The sequence below is a fragment of the Lactuca virosa genome, chromosome 4 (genome assembly GCF_052849685.1).
Source record: "Lactuca virosa cultivar CGN04683 chromosome 4, Lactuca_virosa_CGN04683_v6, whole genome shotgun sequence".
NCBI lineage: Eukaryota > Viridiplantae > Streptophyta > Magnoliopsida > Asterales > Asteraceae > Lactuca > Lactuca virosa.
In genome coordinates this window covers 96,391,845-96,406,587 of record NC_136429.1, presented here as the reverse complement: position 1 = coordinate 96,406,587, position 14,743 = coordinate 96,391,845, and the positions used below count along the sequence as shown (strand labels likewise).

General features: G+C 31.6%; 1 protein-coding gene across 1 annotated transcript; it reads left to right on the top strand.

Moving 5' to 3' along the window:
* The first annotated feature begins 5,500 nt into the window (after window positions 1-5,500).
* LOC145104796 (protein FAR1-RELATED SEQUENCE 5-like) lies at window positions 5,501-8,041 on the top strand. Its single transcript, XM_079041978.1, has 7 exons — window positions 5,501-5,586; window positions 6,016-6,231; window positions 6,666-6,779; window positions 6,853-6,873; window positions 6,971-7,211; window positions 7,520-7,750; window positions 7,853-8,041. Exons 1-7 carry the CDS (start codon window positions 5,501-5,503, stop codon window positions 8,039-8,041), a joined length of 1,098 nt encoding a protein of 365 aa, XP_078898104.1.
* Window positions 8,042-14,743: the final 6,702 nt, after the last annotated feature.

Below are 14,743 nucleotides of genomic sequence, written 5' to 3'. Positions count from 1 at the left end.
AACAGCATGAGGAGCACGTTCGAGAGCTTTTCGGAGTGTTGAGGCGAGGACGGATGTATGCCAAGTTCTCAAAGTGTGAGTTTTGGTTACGAGAGGTCCAGTTCCTGGGGCATCTTATTAAACAAAATGAGATTTTGGTTGATCCGGCCAAGATTGAGGCCGTGATGTAGTGGAAGGTTCTGAAGTTTCCATCAGATATCAGGAGTTTCTCTGGTTTAGTAGGATATTATCGGAGATTTATCTAGGATTTATCTAATATTATTGTACCCCTCACTCGAAGACGATGAAGGGCGTGGATTTCTGATGGAGCCCGGAGCAGCAGACAACATTTGATACACTGTGACAGAGATTATGTGAGGCCCCAGTATTGACCCTTCCGGAGGGTGTTGAGGATTTCGTTGTATTCTGTGATGCATCCATCCATCACTGGTTTAGGGGCAGTTCTTATATAGAGGGGGTGAGTGATTGTGTATGCTTCTTGACAACTGAAGCCGCATGAGGCACGATATCCTACTCATGACTTGGAGTAGGGAAGTGGTGTTTGCCCTCAAGATTTGGAGACATTATCTATATGCGGTATGTTACCGTTTACACGAATCACAAGAGTTTGCGATATCTTATGGACCAGCCGAACCTGAGCATGAGCCATCGTAGGTTGCTTACCGTGATCAAGGATTATGACTACGAGATCCTTTACCATCCGGGTAAAGAGAATTTGGTTGCGGAAGCTTTGAGCCGCAAGTCGGCTGCATCTTCAGTTGGGGATATGTATATGAGGATATCCATTGACTCTCCACTTTTGGATTGATTTAGGGGGCGCAAGCAGAAGGATTTAAGAAGGAAAACTGGATACAGGAGAGGATTAGAGGCAAGATCGACATATTTATCACCGATAGTCGGGGATTGTTGACCCAATGTGACCGGGTATGGGTTCCGGTTTTTGGTTGGATCAGACAGATAATTTTTGAGGAGGCTCATAAGTCTTGTTTTTTGATACACCTGGGAGCCACCAAGATGTATCTGGATTTGAGACTAAGTTACTGATGGCCGTGTATGAAGAGGGAGATAGCTTGGTATGTTGAGAGGTGCTTAACCTATAGGATGGTCGAGGCTGAGCATCAGAGGCCGCATGGCAAGCTGTAGCATTTGGAGGTTCCCATGCAGAAGTGGGAACATATCACCATGGATTTTGTGCCCGAGCTACCGAAGACTGCCAAGGGTTTTGATGCTATCTGGGTCATTATGGATCGATTGACCAAGAGTGACCATTTTTTGGCCATCAGGGAGAGCTCATCGGCCGAGAAATTAGTCGATGTGTATGTTCGGGAGATTGTTGCTCATCATGGGGTTTCAGTTTCCATTGTATCGGACTGAGATGTTCAGTTGACTTTCTGATTCTAGCAGAAGTTCCACGAGGAACTGGGTACGAGGCAACATTTTAACACTGCTTATCATCCGCTCACCGACGACCAGAGTAAGCATACCATACAGACACTTGAGGATATGTTACGAGCTTGTGTCATAGATTTTGATATATATATATATATATATATATATATATATATATATATATATATATATATATATATATATATATATATATATATAATTTCAATTGAGAAAATAAAAAAGGTTGAGAATGGGGGAATCATTTTCAGCCGATCATTTATTTTTGCCGCAAAACCCTCAATTGTAACAACGTAAAAGGGAAATGAGTACACATGTGTTTTCCAACCAAACATGTTTTCTTAAACTATGCTAATCCTTACCTTAATATATACAAAAACATGGTTCTTTTGTTTTTTTTTTTAATTTTTAGGGAGCTATTTTATTCGAAAAACTATTTTAAATATATGAAAATTCACAATTTTTTATTTTCTATAAATAGACATCCATAACGATATAGTTTTAAGATAAAATAAAATTTTTATTTTTTATAGCTTCAACTTTCGTTATTTATAAGTGAATAAAAATGCATCAGATTTTATTATAATACGTTCGTTAATCACTTATGAATAAAAAAATATGCTTAATTTTTTTACAGTTTAACTGACATTCATATATGAATGAAACATGTATTAGCTCTTCTTACAAGTTATATTCATATATGAATAACACATTTATCAGAATTTTGTCACAGTTAAGTTGTTAGTTATATATGAATAATGAGTTCAAATTTTCAAAACATTTCGTCTTTTATTAACATACTACTTATTCATATATGAATAACAAATGAATTGTAACAAAAATATGATAAATGTTTTATTCATATATGAATATAACATATGATGATAGTTAATACATGTTTTATTTATATATGAATATAACATCTGATGAAATATGATGTAAAGATTTTATTTTAGTTAAGAAAACTTTATTACGTGTTATATTCATATATAAATGATATTTAACTATAAAAAAATTAAGCATACTTTTTATTCATAAGTGAATAACAAATATAGTATAATAAAAATCTGATGCGTTTTTATTTGTTTATGAATAAATTTTTTATTTTTTCTTAAAACTATATCAATATGGATGTATATTTATAAAGAATAAAAAAATTATGAATTTTAATATATTTAAAATAAGTTTTCGATAAAAATAGATCCTTAAAAATAAAAAAAAAAACAAAAAAACCTATGACTTTGTATATATTAAGGTAATGATTAGCATAGTTTAAAGAAACATGTTTGGTTTGAAAACACACATGTATCCCTTGCTCATTTTCGTCGGTACACCCAAGCGTTTTAGGACAAAATAAACATGTGGCTGAGATTGATTCCCCAATTCACAACATTTTTTTCAATTGAACCCTCATATATATATATATATATATATATATATATATATATATATATATATATATATATATATATATATATATATATATATATATATATATATATATATATATATATATATATGTGTGTGTGTGTGTGTGTGTGTGTGTGTGTGTGTGTGTGTGTGTGTGTGTGTGTGTGTGTGTGTGTGTGTTCAAATGAGAACATTTTTTAGCCTATGAGTTCAAAAAACACGCGCGTTTTTTTTAATTTTCTTCAGGGGTATTTCGGTAACTTTGCTCTTATGACCGTATTCTCATCTGATTTTGTTTCCGTTTTTTACGGAATTTTAGTCGAGAGTGTGCATTGAGAACTGAGTGATTATCATCGAATTTTATGGAATTGCTTCTAAACAACGATTTCTAATATTCTTCTTACAAAATTCGTTGTGTTTTCTTCTTCAATTCTTATAGAGAAGTAATTGCATCGTCATCGTCGAAGAAGTTAGGTCTAACAGTTCGTTCCATCAAAAGGTACAAAATATTCACTTATTATTATTTTTTTCGATGATTAAACTATCGCATTTGTATTTATTTTATGTATTTTAGTAATCAATTCAGTTATTTAATGTTTTGATTCGAAAGGAGTTAAGTTTAACATATTGTTAAAAATCATCACTTTGCAAACATTATTTTGATCATTGATTGTCGATTCTTGCATTGTAACTGGATTTATGAAGTATATATCGAAAGTTTTGAGTTTCAAAGGAGTTAGGTTTAATATATTTATTTAAAAAGTAAAAATCTTCAATTTGCAGAACTTATGTTAATCATTAAACGCCGATTCTTGCGTTGTTGCTGCATTTATGTAGTGTAAATCGAAATTATTGAATATGAAGCTAATAATCGTGATTTATACATGTAGAAAAACCTAAAACATTTGTGATTAGTTTATGCTTAAAATTGTATTATTTCAATCACATGTGATTAAGATATTTTTACTAACAGTTTATGATTAGCTATTAAAGAAATATGTGATTGATATATATTATAAACTATAATATAATGCTTTAAATCATATATGATTTAAAGCATTGAGAAAATCACTTGTGATTGATATTGATGATATATGTTATAAGCTATAATCGTTTTATTAACATTCAGATAATCATATGTGATTGATATCTGTTATAAACTATAATACAATGTTTTAAATCATACATGATTAATATAAGTTATAATCATAAATGTTTGATTCATATGTGTTTAAAATCATACGTGATTCATATATGTTATGAACGTTTAGAGTTTATATTATAATGTCTTAAATCATATATTATTAATATATGTTTTAATAATAAATTTTTATGTTGTTAATGACAGGTTCTTTTGTTTGACAATGTCTTTTACAAGCGATAATGTGAATTAATTTTCAAATGAAGATCAAATTAGTACTTGTGTTGAGAGTGTTGAAGGTGTTGATGAAGATGTTGAACAATCAAGTCATCAAAACCAAATTTGCAGTTTTTCAGGTAAATTTTAATTATTGATGTATTCAGAATTGAATCTGTTTTTATAATATTACTTGATTATTCAGTAATTTTTTTAGTAAATGTGATTAAAATTTTGTTAATCATATGTGATTATTCATTTTTTTCATATTTTAATATATATTTATATCTGTTTATTTTATCTATGTTCAATTTTTATTATAATCACATATGATTATAAAATGAATTCTATATTAATCACATGTGATTAGTCATTTTATTTTGTTAATAAATTTATCCTTAATGATGTATATTCAATTTTCTGTCATGTGATTATTCAATAGTTCTTTATTAAATCTGTTTATTATTGTGTTAATCATATATGATTGTCTGTTTATTATATTGTTAATCTTATGTGATTGTCAATTTATCTATGTTCAATTATCTGGTATAATCACATATGATTATATAAGGATCTCATTTTAAATCACATGTGATTATCATTGATTCTACAGGTGAATGTTGTACTTCTTCCAATGATGCAAATTCAAGCAGTATGATGAGTACAAGTTGTGTATCATATTTTTATATGTCAGAGCCTTTGCATGATATTAGACCAGATGTTCCTGAAGAGTTTAAACCCACTAAGTCAATGAGGTTCAAAGATGTTGATGAGGGAGTTAATTTTTATAAAAGATATGCAAAGAAGGTTGGTTTTGATGTTCATATATACATATTAAGTAAAAATGGTGATATAATAAAGCATAGCTTTGTGGTTTGCAAAAGGATGGGTAAACAAAAAATGAATTCAATGGAACGTAATACAATCTACAGGGTGACAAACTGTAAAGCTAATATTATTGTGAAACGTGTCAAAGGAACAGATGAGTATAGGTTTGACAAGTTTCAAGAAAATCACAACCATGACCTTAAAGATAAATTTCACTTGAAAAGTACAAGGGCTCTTTCATATTCTGACAAGGAGTTCATTGTTCGGGCTTCTATAGTGAAAATGGGTGCTACAAAAGCTTACAAGCTGAAATCAACCTTGAAAGGCGGTTTTCAGCATGTAAGGGTAATGTTGTAGATTACAGAAATTTCAAGAGGGGTATGGGATCTATTATTGGAATCAGAGATGCACAACTTATCGTTAATAAGATGAATGATCGGAAAAACAACTATCCGAATTATTCTTTTTATTTTAAATGCGATGAAAATAAGGTTTTGAATGTTTTGGGCCGATGAAACGGAGAAAGCATATTATAGTGAATTCGGAGATGTCATGTCTTTTGATGCAACATTTCGTGCAAACAAGTAAGTTTTTCTTCTATATTTATGTTTTTAATTATATGTGATTGATGAATACACAATAAGTATGCTCATGTAGTTATTTTTAAATCACTTGTGATTTATCGATTGTCAACAAGTATACTGATGTGATTATGATTGTAATCATATGCGATTGATGAATGATCAACATGTATTGTAATGTGATTATTATTATAATTAAATATGAATGATTACTTATCAACAAGCATACTAATGTTATTATGTGTTATAATCACATGTGATTGTTGATTGATTAAATCTCAAAAATCAACAATTATGCTGATGTAATTATTTTTCTAATCATATATGATTTATTAATTGTTAACAAGCATTCTGATTTGATTTTTTGTTTAATCATATGTGATTAATATCATTATTTTTAATTTATTTTGGATATCGTTATATATGAAACAGGTATGCATTGGTTTTTGTTCCATTCACTGTTATTGATCATCATAAATCATCTGTTGCTGTTGGAGCTAGGTTGTTAAGCACCGAGGACGAGGATTCGTACAAGTGGCTACTTGAACAATTTTTGAAGGCTCATTTAAATAAACAACCATTATTGGTTTTAACGAATCAAGATCCAACACTAACTCAAGTTGTTGATTCGGTTTTTTATCTGTCAGGGTATAGATTGTGCATGTGGCATATCATGTAGAAACTGCCAAAAAAGGTATTATTTTTTTTTATATGTTTGCTTCTGTTAATTATATATGATTGAACATATTTGGATATATAAAAGATTTATAATCACATATGATTTTAGTCATATATTCAATTAAAGGTTAATACATTTAAGATTGTTATTAAATGTTAATCACATATGATTTTAGTCATATATTCATTAAAGGTTAATATATTTAAGATTATTACTAAATTTTAATTTGTTGTAACAGATTCTAATCACATATGATTAAAGCACATTATTTGTTATTTTATGTTTATAATAACATGTGATTGAATCATTTTAAGTTATGAGATCTTATTATTACCTTTATATTTGAATATTAATATGTGAATTACATGTGATTATTACATCTATCTGTGGAATTTCTTAAAAGCACCGATTTCAAGAAAAGATTCAATAAGCTTGTTTGGGACATGTATATTGAGTGTGATGTTTTTGAGTGGAATCAGGAACTTATGATGAAAGAATTTAATCTTGAAGATGAGAGGTGGTTTAAATATATTTTTGAAAAATAAGGAAGCATGGTTACCTGCATATTTCAGTGATTTTCCAATATGCAGGTTGATGAAGACAACATCAAGGTCTGAGAGTATCAACTCCTTTTCCAATTCATACTCTCAAACGGAAAATTTTCTTCTAAATTTTATGAAGAATACGAAAATGCCATTCAAAAACAAGATATAATCAACGTGAACTTGATCATAAAACTAAGGGAGCACATTATTCTTTGAAGTTTCCACGTATGATAGAAGGACATGCAACAAACGTCTACACGAGCAAGTTATTTTTTGAAGTTCAAAAAGAGATTTATAAAGGAAGATGGTATTGTGATGTTAAAGATTTAAGCGAGGGAGATGGATGGGAACTTTTTAAAGTTAGGCACATGTACCATAAACATGAAGTAAAAGCAACGTATAAGGTATTTTAGTTTTTAATTATACCTTATTTTTTATATCATCATAATGTTATAATCACATGCAATTATAATTAGATGTGATTAATGGAAATTTTAATTTTTTAAATCACATCTGATTATAATCAGATTTTATTATGGGTACATGTGATTAAAATCACATGTGATCATACATGCCCCTCCAGATGTGATTATAGGTACATGTGATTATAAGTACATGTTATTACAAGTACATGTACAATCATATATGATTATAAGTACATGTATAATCAGATGGCTAATGTATAATCATATGTGATTTTGTATTGTTATAGGTGGAACTAAAATATGTTGAAAAGGAAGTGAACTGCAGTTGTGTATATTTTAATCATTTTGGTATACTGTGTAGACATGCTTTCGGAATATTGATGAACAAAATTTTTGATGAAATTACGGATAAATATATTCCTAGGCAATGGAGAAAGGATGTAATATCTTCAAATTATCAACTATCAAGAGATCGTTTTGATGAAGAGGATGCAGATGTTACAAAATTGGTCAATGAAGTATTTTTCAATACTGAGTATGCTTTAGATATTGTGAGAGTTGATAAGTAGAAGCTAGCATCTTTGGCTGAAAAAACACAGCTTTTGTTGAATGATATGAAGAGTAATTCTTCAAATGATGTGCCTATTACAAATTTTGATGCCGTTGAGAGACTTTATAAGGTTACTATACCAGAAGAGGTTGAGATTTTTGTTCTAGATGCTCAACACAATAAAGGATGTAGAAAGAAAATGCTTATTGGTGAAGTTGAAAAATCAATTATGAAAGTTCAAAAGAAGACCAAAAAATGATCAGTGTGTGGTAAAAGAGAACCGCACAATAGCCGTACTTGTCCAAGCAGATTTGTTGCTTAGAAATGATGTATAGCATACAATGTTCATAAGAATTGATAATCATATATGATTTTTTAAGTCATAATCATATTTTATTTTTATGAGATTTATTTTTTGATTTTTAGTTTTATATTTTTTAAGCATTATATGTTCATAACAATTGATAATAATCATATTTGAGTTTGTTTTTAATTTTCATTACAAGTAATAATTATATATGAGTGTGTTTGATTTAATAAGTTTGTCTATATTACATATGGTAATCATATGTGATTTAGTATTCAAACTATGTTTATGTTTGTAATCACATGTGATTGATGTATAAATCATACATTGTTCATAATCGATGCAAACTAATCATATGTGATTCTTTCTGATTTAATATTTCTGATCTAAAATCTTTTAATCACATGTGTTTGTTGAAATCATATGTTAATTCTTTCGTAAATGATTATGAATATAATCACACATGATTTTCCAAATAATATGTGTTTACATTCATAATCACATGCCATTGTGTAAATAAATCATTATATAAGAGTTTATGTATTTGTATAATTTTTCTAATCACATCTATTTACATTAATGTTTACATGTTTAATCACATAATCGATTGATATATAAATTATGTTTAAGTTATTCAATATAAATGTATTATAAAATTTTTTTATAATCATATGTGATTATTTTAATAATCACATGTGATTGTCGATATCACATCGTATTGTACAAAGAACAAGGCATTTTATAACTATTAGAAATATCAAAATCATATATGATTTAAAATGAAACATTGTTTAAACATTAATTTATAGTAAAACAAAAAAAATAGAGATTGTTTTGTAAAGTAATAAAATACTTATCCATATTAAGCTTCACATATCCATGATATCATATATATGTTCAAACATTTATCTAATTAAAACCTAATCATTGTCTTAATAAAGTAGCAAGCATTCATCTAATTAAAAAGTAAACATTGTCTAAATAAACCAACAATCAAATTATCCATTGACACAGTCCTTCAAACTTCAGCATTTCCATGTTCACCTTCAGCATTCTCCACTTCCATATTCACCTTCACCTTTACCCCTTCACCTTCAGAACTTCCATCTTCATCTTACCCTTCAACATTTTGCCTTCAATCATCCTCATTGGCAGTCCTTCAACCTTTTATGGATTTCTGCACAAGCTTTTCTTTGATCGCTTTCTCTCTTCTCTTTAGCTTGTTTGTTGTACTCATGAGCAAGCTCCATGATATCATCCTTCAAGAAATTAATTTTAGAATTTATCAATGCATAAGCATATCTGGTTCTCACCCAATCGAGCAATTCATCTTCAGCTCCTTCTTTTGGGAATCCAGTTTTGTAATCTGTTGGACCTATATATGTTTCCATATATCTCATCACAAATACTCCACAATCTCTTTTGTTATTTTTAGTTTTACATATCATATGTGGTATTTGTGGTTTGATATTTGGGTCTTGAAGGGCATGACATCTAGGATGATTGATCTCATGCAGATATCTCAAGAAGTATTTTTTCTGAAAATTAAAAAAATATATATAAAGTTAGTCACATACAATTAAACATATAAAAAAATATTATTTATATTTATATAATCAGATACGATTGAAAATAATTTACATAATCACGTGTGATTACATGCGTGAAATAATATTTTATGCTTGAATTCAAACGTATAATCACATGTGATTCACAATTGTTTATTCATATTTTTTATAAATTACATGTGATTGTTTTCTATAATGACATTTGATTTTTTTTATGTAATCACATTCTATTATAAGTATTTTATTCAATCACATGTGATTCTTTTACATAGTCACATGTAATTACTTACCAGGTTTTTGAGTAAACGCGTTTACTAATCTTTGATTGTTGCCGCTGAGATGCTGTTGTCTAATATCACAATGTTTGCATCTTTAATGTTAAAAACAAATACAAACATGTGTTCTTGATGGAAAATAGGGAAAAATATATGCATTTAAATATGTATTGTCATATTTAGAAATGATATACACTATAATAAGACTAATAAGATTTTTTTAAAAAAAAAAAAACTTACAAGATCAAAAATTTTCATTTGTGTTTTTTCTTCGTCTCCATTTAACCAATCTATAAGGTATTTCCTGAATAGATTGTATCAGTTATCGTCTTTTTTCTTTGCTTCCCGTTCCATTTTTCCTTCATTTCTTTATCTATCTTTTTCTTCTTCTGATCTTTGATATGTTTTGGAATTGGCTCATCCTCAATGTACTTTGTGTTGATACAAAAAGTGACCCTCTTTAGCTAAGGAACCGCAGTCTGGATTGTAGTTGATACCACAGTGGGAGTTGATACCGTAGTAGAAGTTGTCTACCACAATTGGAGAAGTTTTGTTGAACCTGAACCGCAACCGCTGTGAACCGCAACCGCAACAGCTACCGCATAAATGAATATTGCATGATAATCTGTTTGTTTTATTACTGACTTAGCGTACACACTTTGTATTATCCAATGAACCTTTGATGGTCACTAAAGTCAGTAGTTCAGTAGTTGTTTATTTCAATATGTAACTTTTTGGGACTCTATAAATAGAGTATCCTACTTTATGTAATTTACACACCTTCACGATCTTTCTGAACTATCATTGTAATACAAAGATCTTTCATCTCTATCTATTATCTTCCGATAAACCGAGTTCCTCTTCACCTTAAGCTGTTCTCATTTACTAACTTGTGTTTGACTGCAAACCTTGTTATGAATCAGGTTGGTGTCTACTTGATATAACTTGTTGTCATTTATGTTTCCTTTATATTTCCGCAACTAACTATCTAACATTTCTAACTTATTATTGTTGAGCTAACTTGATCCTTGAGATTAACTTATTCTACAACTTATTATCTAGTACTAACGTTTGTTCAAGTGTTCTTCAAAAAGTTTTTCTCTCAACAATTGGTATCAGAGCCAAAATGGATGCTTTTTAAACAAAACTCTGATTTTAAAAGGCCTTTTATACCACTGAAGCTCATTCTTGAAAATCAAAACAAAAAAAAACAAACAAATAAATAAATCAAAACAAAGGAAATATGGCACAAGCTTTATCATTGAACGTTTCCAACAGTATTGGAGGCTCGAACAGAACTCCAATACTGGTTTCAAATGAATACCACCATTGGTATCAGAGAATGGAAATATATCTCAATAGGCTCGGTAGAGATGTATGGAGGTATGTGGAAAGATGTCAATGTTCTCACTACCGTTCAAGCAGATGGTGCTCAAGCACGACTAGGTGGAGGTCAGGCATTAATGAATCGACCAACTAAATATGATCTTAACAAAATGGAGAATGATGCCATAGCCTTTTATGAAATCTCTTGCGGTGTTGCTCCAGATAATTTTGATATCATCATCAATTGTAAATCTGCTAAGGAGATTTGGGATCTGCTCAAGAATCTCTATTAGGGGTCAGGACAAGCTTAGGATAAGAAACTCACCACAACTCTCAATGAGTTTAACAACTTTAAAGCTCTTCTCGGTGAAAGTCTTGACGATTCCTTCAAATGATTCAATCTCATCATCACGAAATTATCAAATGCTGGTACAATTCAAAGTAATCATGAAACAAACCTATAATTTCTGAACGGTTTGGGAAGATATTGGTCTACCGCAAAGATGATTTTGCAAGGGGATAGAAAGATTCATACGTTGTCCTTGTTCAAGTTATACGGAGAACTTCAAGCACAAGAATCGACTATGCTAAAAGATTATGCAGACCTGGGTGGACCACTCACCCTGATGGCTCAGACTCCACAAGTCAAAGCACCATAGTATTCATATCCCACAGATTCATCCTACCCACTTTCATATGACAACCCACCGTAGTCATATGAGGCTGATGCTGAAATCGATGACGAAGAAGAATTTCAAAATGCCATCGCCTTGGTCAGCCAACAATTCAACAGGCTACCACCACCATCATTTCGTAAAAATCAGCAGTTTACCAAACCACCTTTTAACCGCAACTTCAATCCACATAATAACCACTCAAGATATCCCAGAAACCCTCACCATCCAGCCCAGCCACAGAATACACATCATACCAAAGAGGCACTGCAGTCCAACAAACCATCAGACTCCGGTACCTCGACTGAAGATAAAAATGAAGTCATTATTTGCCATAAGTGTCATAAAGAGAATCATTTTGCCAAATATTGCAAAGCAAATGTGGTTAAGGACAAGGAATTCTACCTTAGAATGGCCCAAGCAATGGAGGAAAAATAAAAAGGCAAGAGCTTATGTTGCTCAAGCGAAGAGGGATCATCAAGTGTGGTCATCCAGAGATAAAGATGAAGAGGTTGACAACAACAAGCAAAAAGGGAAAATATGCATGGTTGCAACTACTGAAGAGGACAGATCGACGAATTTGTAGAGTAATTATTGCTACATGGCCAAAGATGGAATTCTCAGCATCGTCGAAAAGGTAAAAATTATGATCCTTTCTAATAATTACAACATGCATGATTGTGAACCTTATTTAGAAATACTTAATGACACGTGTGTTGTCGTTATTTCAGACAACAACAATGCCCTGGATTAAAAGAATATAGCGTCCCAAGAGTTATATCACGTGAGAGGAAGATTTGAGGATAAGAGACTTAAGATTGCCATGTTAGATAAGGATTTGTTACTAGAAAAGGATGCTAGGATGTTGAATGAAACTCAATTAGATATTGCTTTAAATCAACGGGATCTTTTCAGGAGAGAAATTGTACGTTTAAGTCAATTAATTGAAAAGCTTTTTAATGAGTCTGAAGCAATTGAATATTTGGTTAACAATGGGACCGTAGACAACACTTATAACTAGGGATGGTCCAATGGTTACTCAACAGAAGAGAACTCTACTCCCCGGTTTAATGTTGATCGTCCATATGTCCCACCGGATCGTGACTTTCATTTCCCAGTCAATGATAAAACATTTCCCGAAGACATAAAATGTCACTTCGATAGACTTCACGAACGAAGTAACAACTGTGTCATTGAGGAAATTCTTCCCGAATCCTCGAGTAATCCAAGTGATCAATTACCCATCATTGGCACAATTTTTCCCGATTCTCAGTCCACTTCAGATGTAGATGAAGAAATCATTGTGGAAGGACCAGAACTTGCTGTAAATTGTCCATCCTTGCCTTCCATCAAATGTCCCAACAAAAAGCCAACATTGACATACTTTGCGGTAGTCCAGTCATCTGTACCGCAGACCCCGGTCAAAAGCACAACGATTCTTCAGCCCATTCTTCATGAATTGCCAATTGAAAATTTTGAATTTGGCCAATGTTCTCAAAGTCCTGAACTTTCTAGTTCTGATGACTCAAGTCCCCAATTTTCAACTCGTTCAAAGGTTTTCAAGAAACCGCAGTTAAATGTAACTGATTGTGTTTCTCCAAAGACTCAAGCAAAATTGTCTTTCAAAGAGGAACTCAGATCCCGAGGTAAAAAGCAAGAAACTGATCTAAAAAATAAAACTTTCAAACAAGTCAAGCTTTCAAATCAAAAGAATTTTGAAAAACCCATTACTGCCAAAAATCATTCAAAATATACAGCAGTCAATGGATCAAGCAAAAATGAATGTGCTGTAACAAAAATCTTTTCAAAACACTCCTACAAAATCCCAAAAGAAAGTCACGTCATTTCAACAATATTCCTTAAACAATGCAAAGTGGAAAGGTATTCTACCAACTCCTGAATGTTCAAAATTCCATTAGTCAGTCATCAGGTCAAAACCTAAGCCTAATTCACGTGACAAAACTTTTTCAAGTCCCAAGGGCACTGCATCCAAATTTCACCCAAGGACTGGTCACAAGTCTCCAACCACATCCTACGGACCGTTGACAAAGTACGGTGTATGGATAAACAAGAAAAATCTCTCCTTTGTATTTTATCTGCTAAAAACGTCACGTCCAATCCAACCTCATAACATCCCAAAAGTTATGAAACACCCTTAACTAGGTTCTAATACTGAAAAGCAACATGTTCCTAAATCCCATGTGCATGCATCCATTAAGAAAATTTTTCATGTGTCCCCGGGCTCCAAACTTGTTTGGGTGCCCAAACTAACGAATTAATTTTCAGGCAATGTGCAAGGAGGAACAAGAAGAGGAGTGGTTAGTCGATAGTGCCTACTTCTTGCACATGACCGGAAGGTTAGAATACCTTTGCGACTTCAGGCCAATCTATAATGGTGGACACATCACATTTGGAAACAATGCAAATGGAATCATCAGGGGTTACGGTGTACTGACCACGGGAAGTTTCTCAATTCAAAGAGTTGCTTACGTAGAAGGTCATAAGCATAACTTGATCAGTGTGGGCCAACTATGCAAAACTGGTCATCGGGTTGAATTTGATAGTGAATATTGCTACATAATGACAAATGATAGAAACACCTGCTTGATCAAGTCCAAAGCCGAAGGGACAATGTATCCTTTGGATGTCTCATTAATCACTGGAAAATCGCAATTGTGTTTTCTGTCAAAAGCAGTATCCGAAGTAAGTTGGTTATGGCACCGCAAACTAGTTCATCTCAACTTCAGATACATCAACAACCTGGTCACCGAAGAACTAGTCCGTGGTCTCCCAATCTTAAAGTACAGTAAC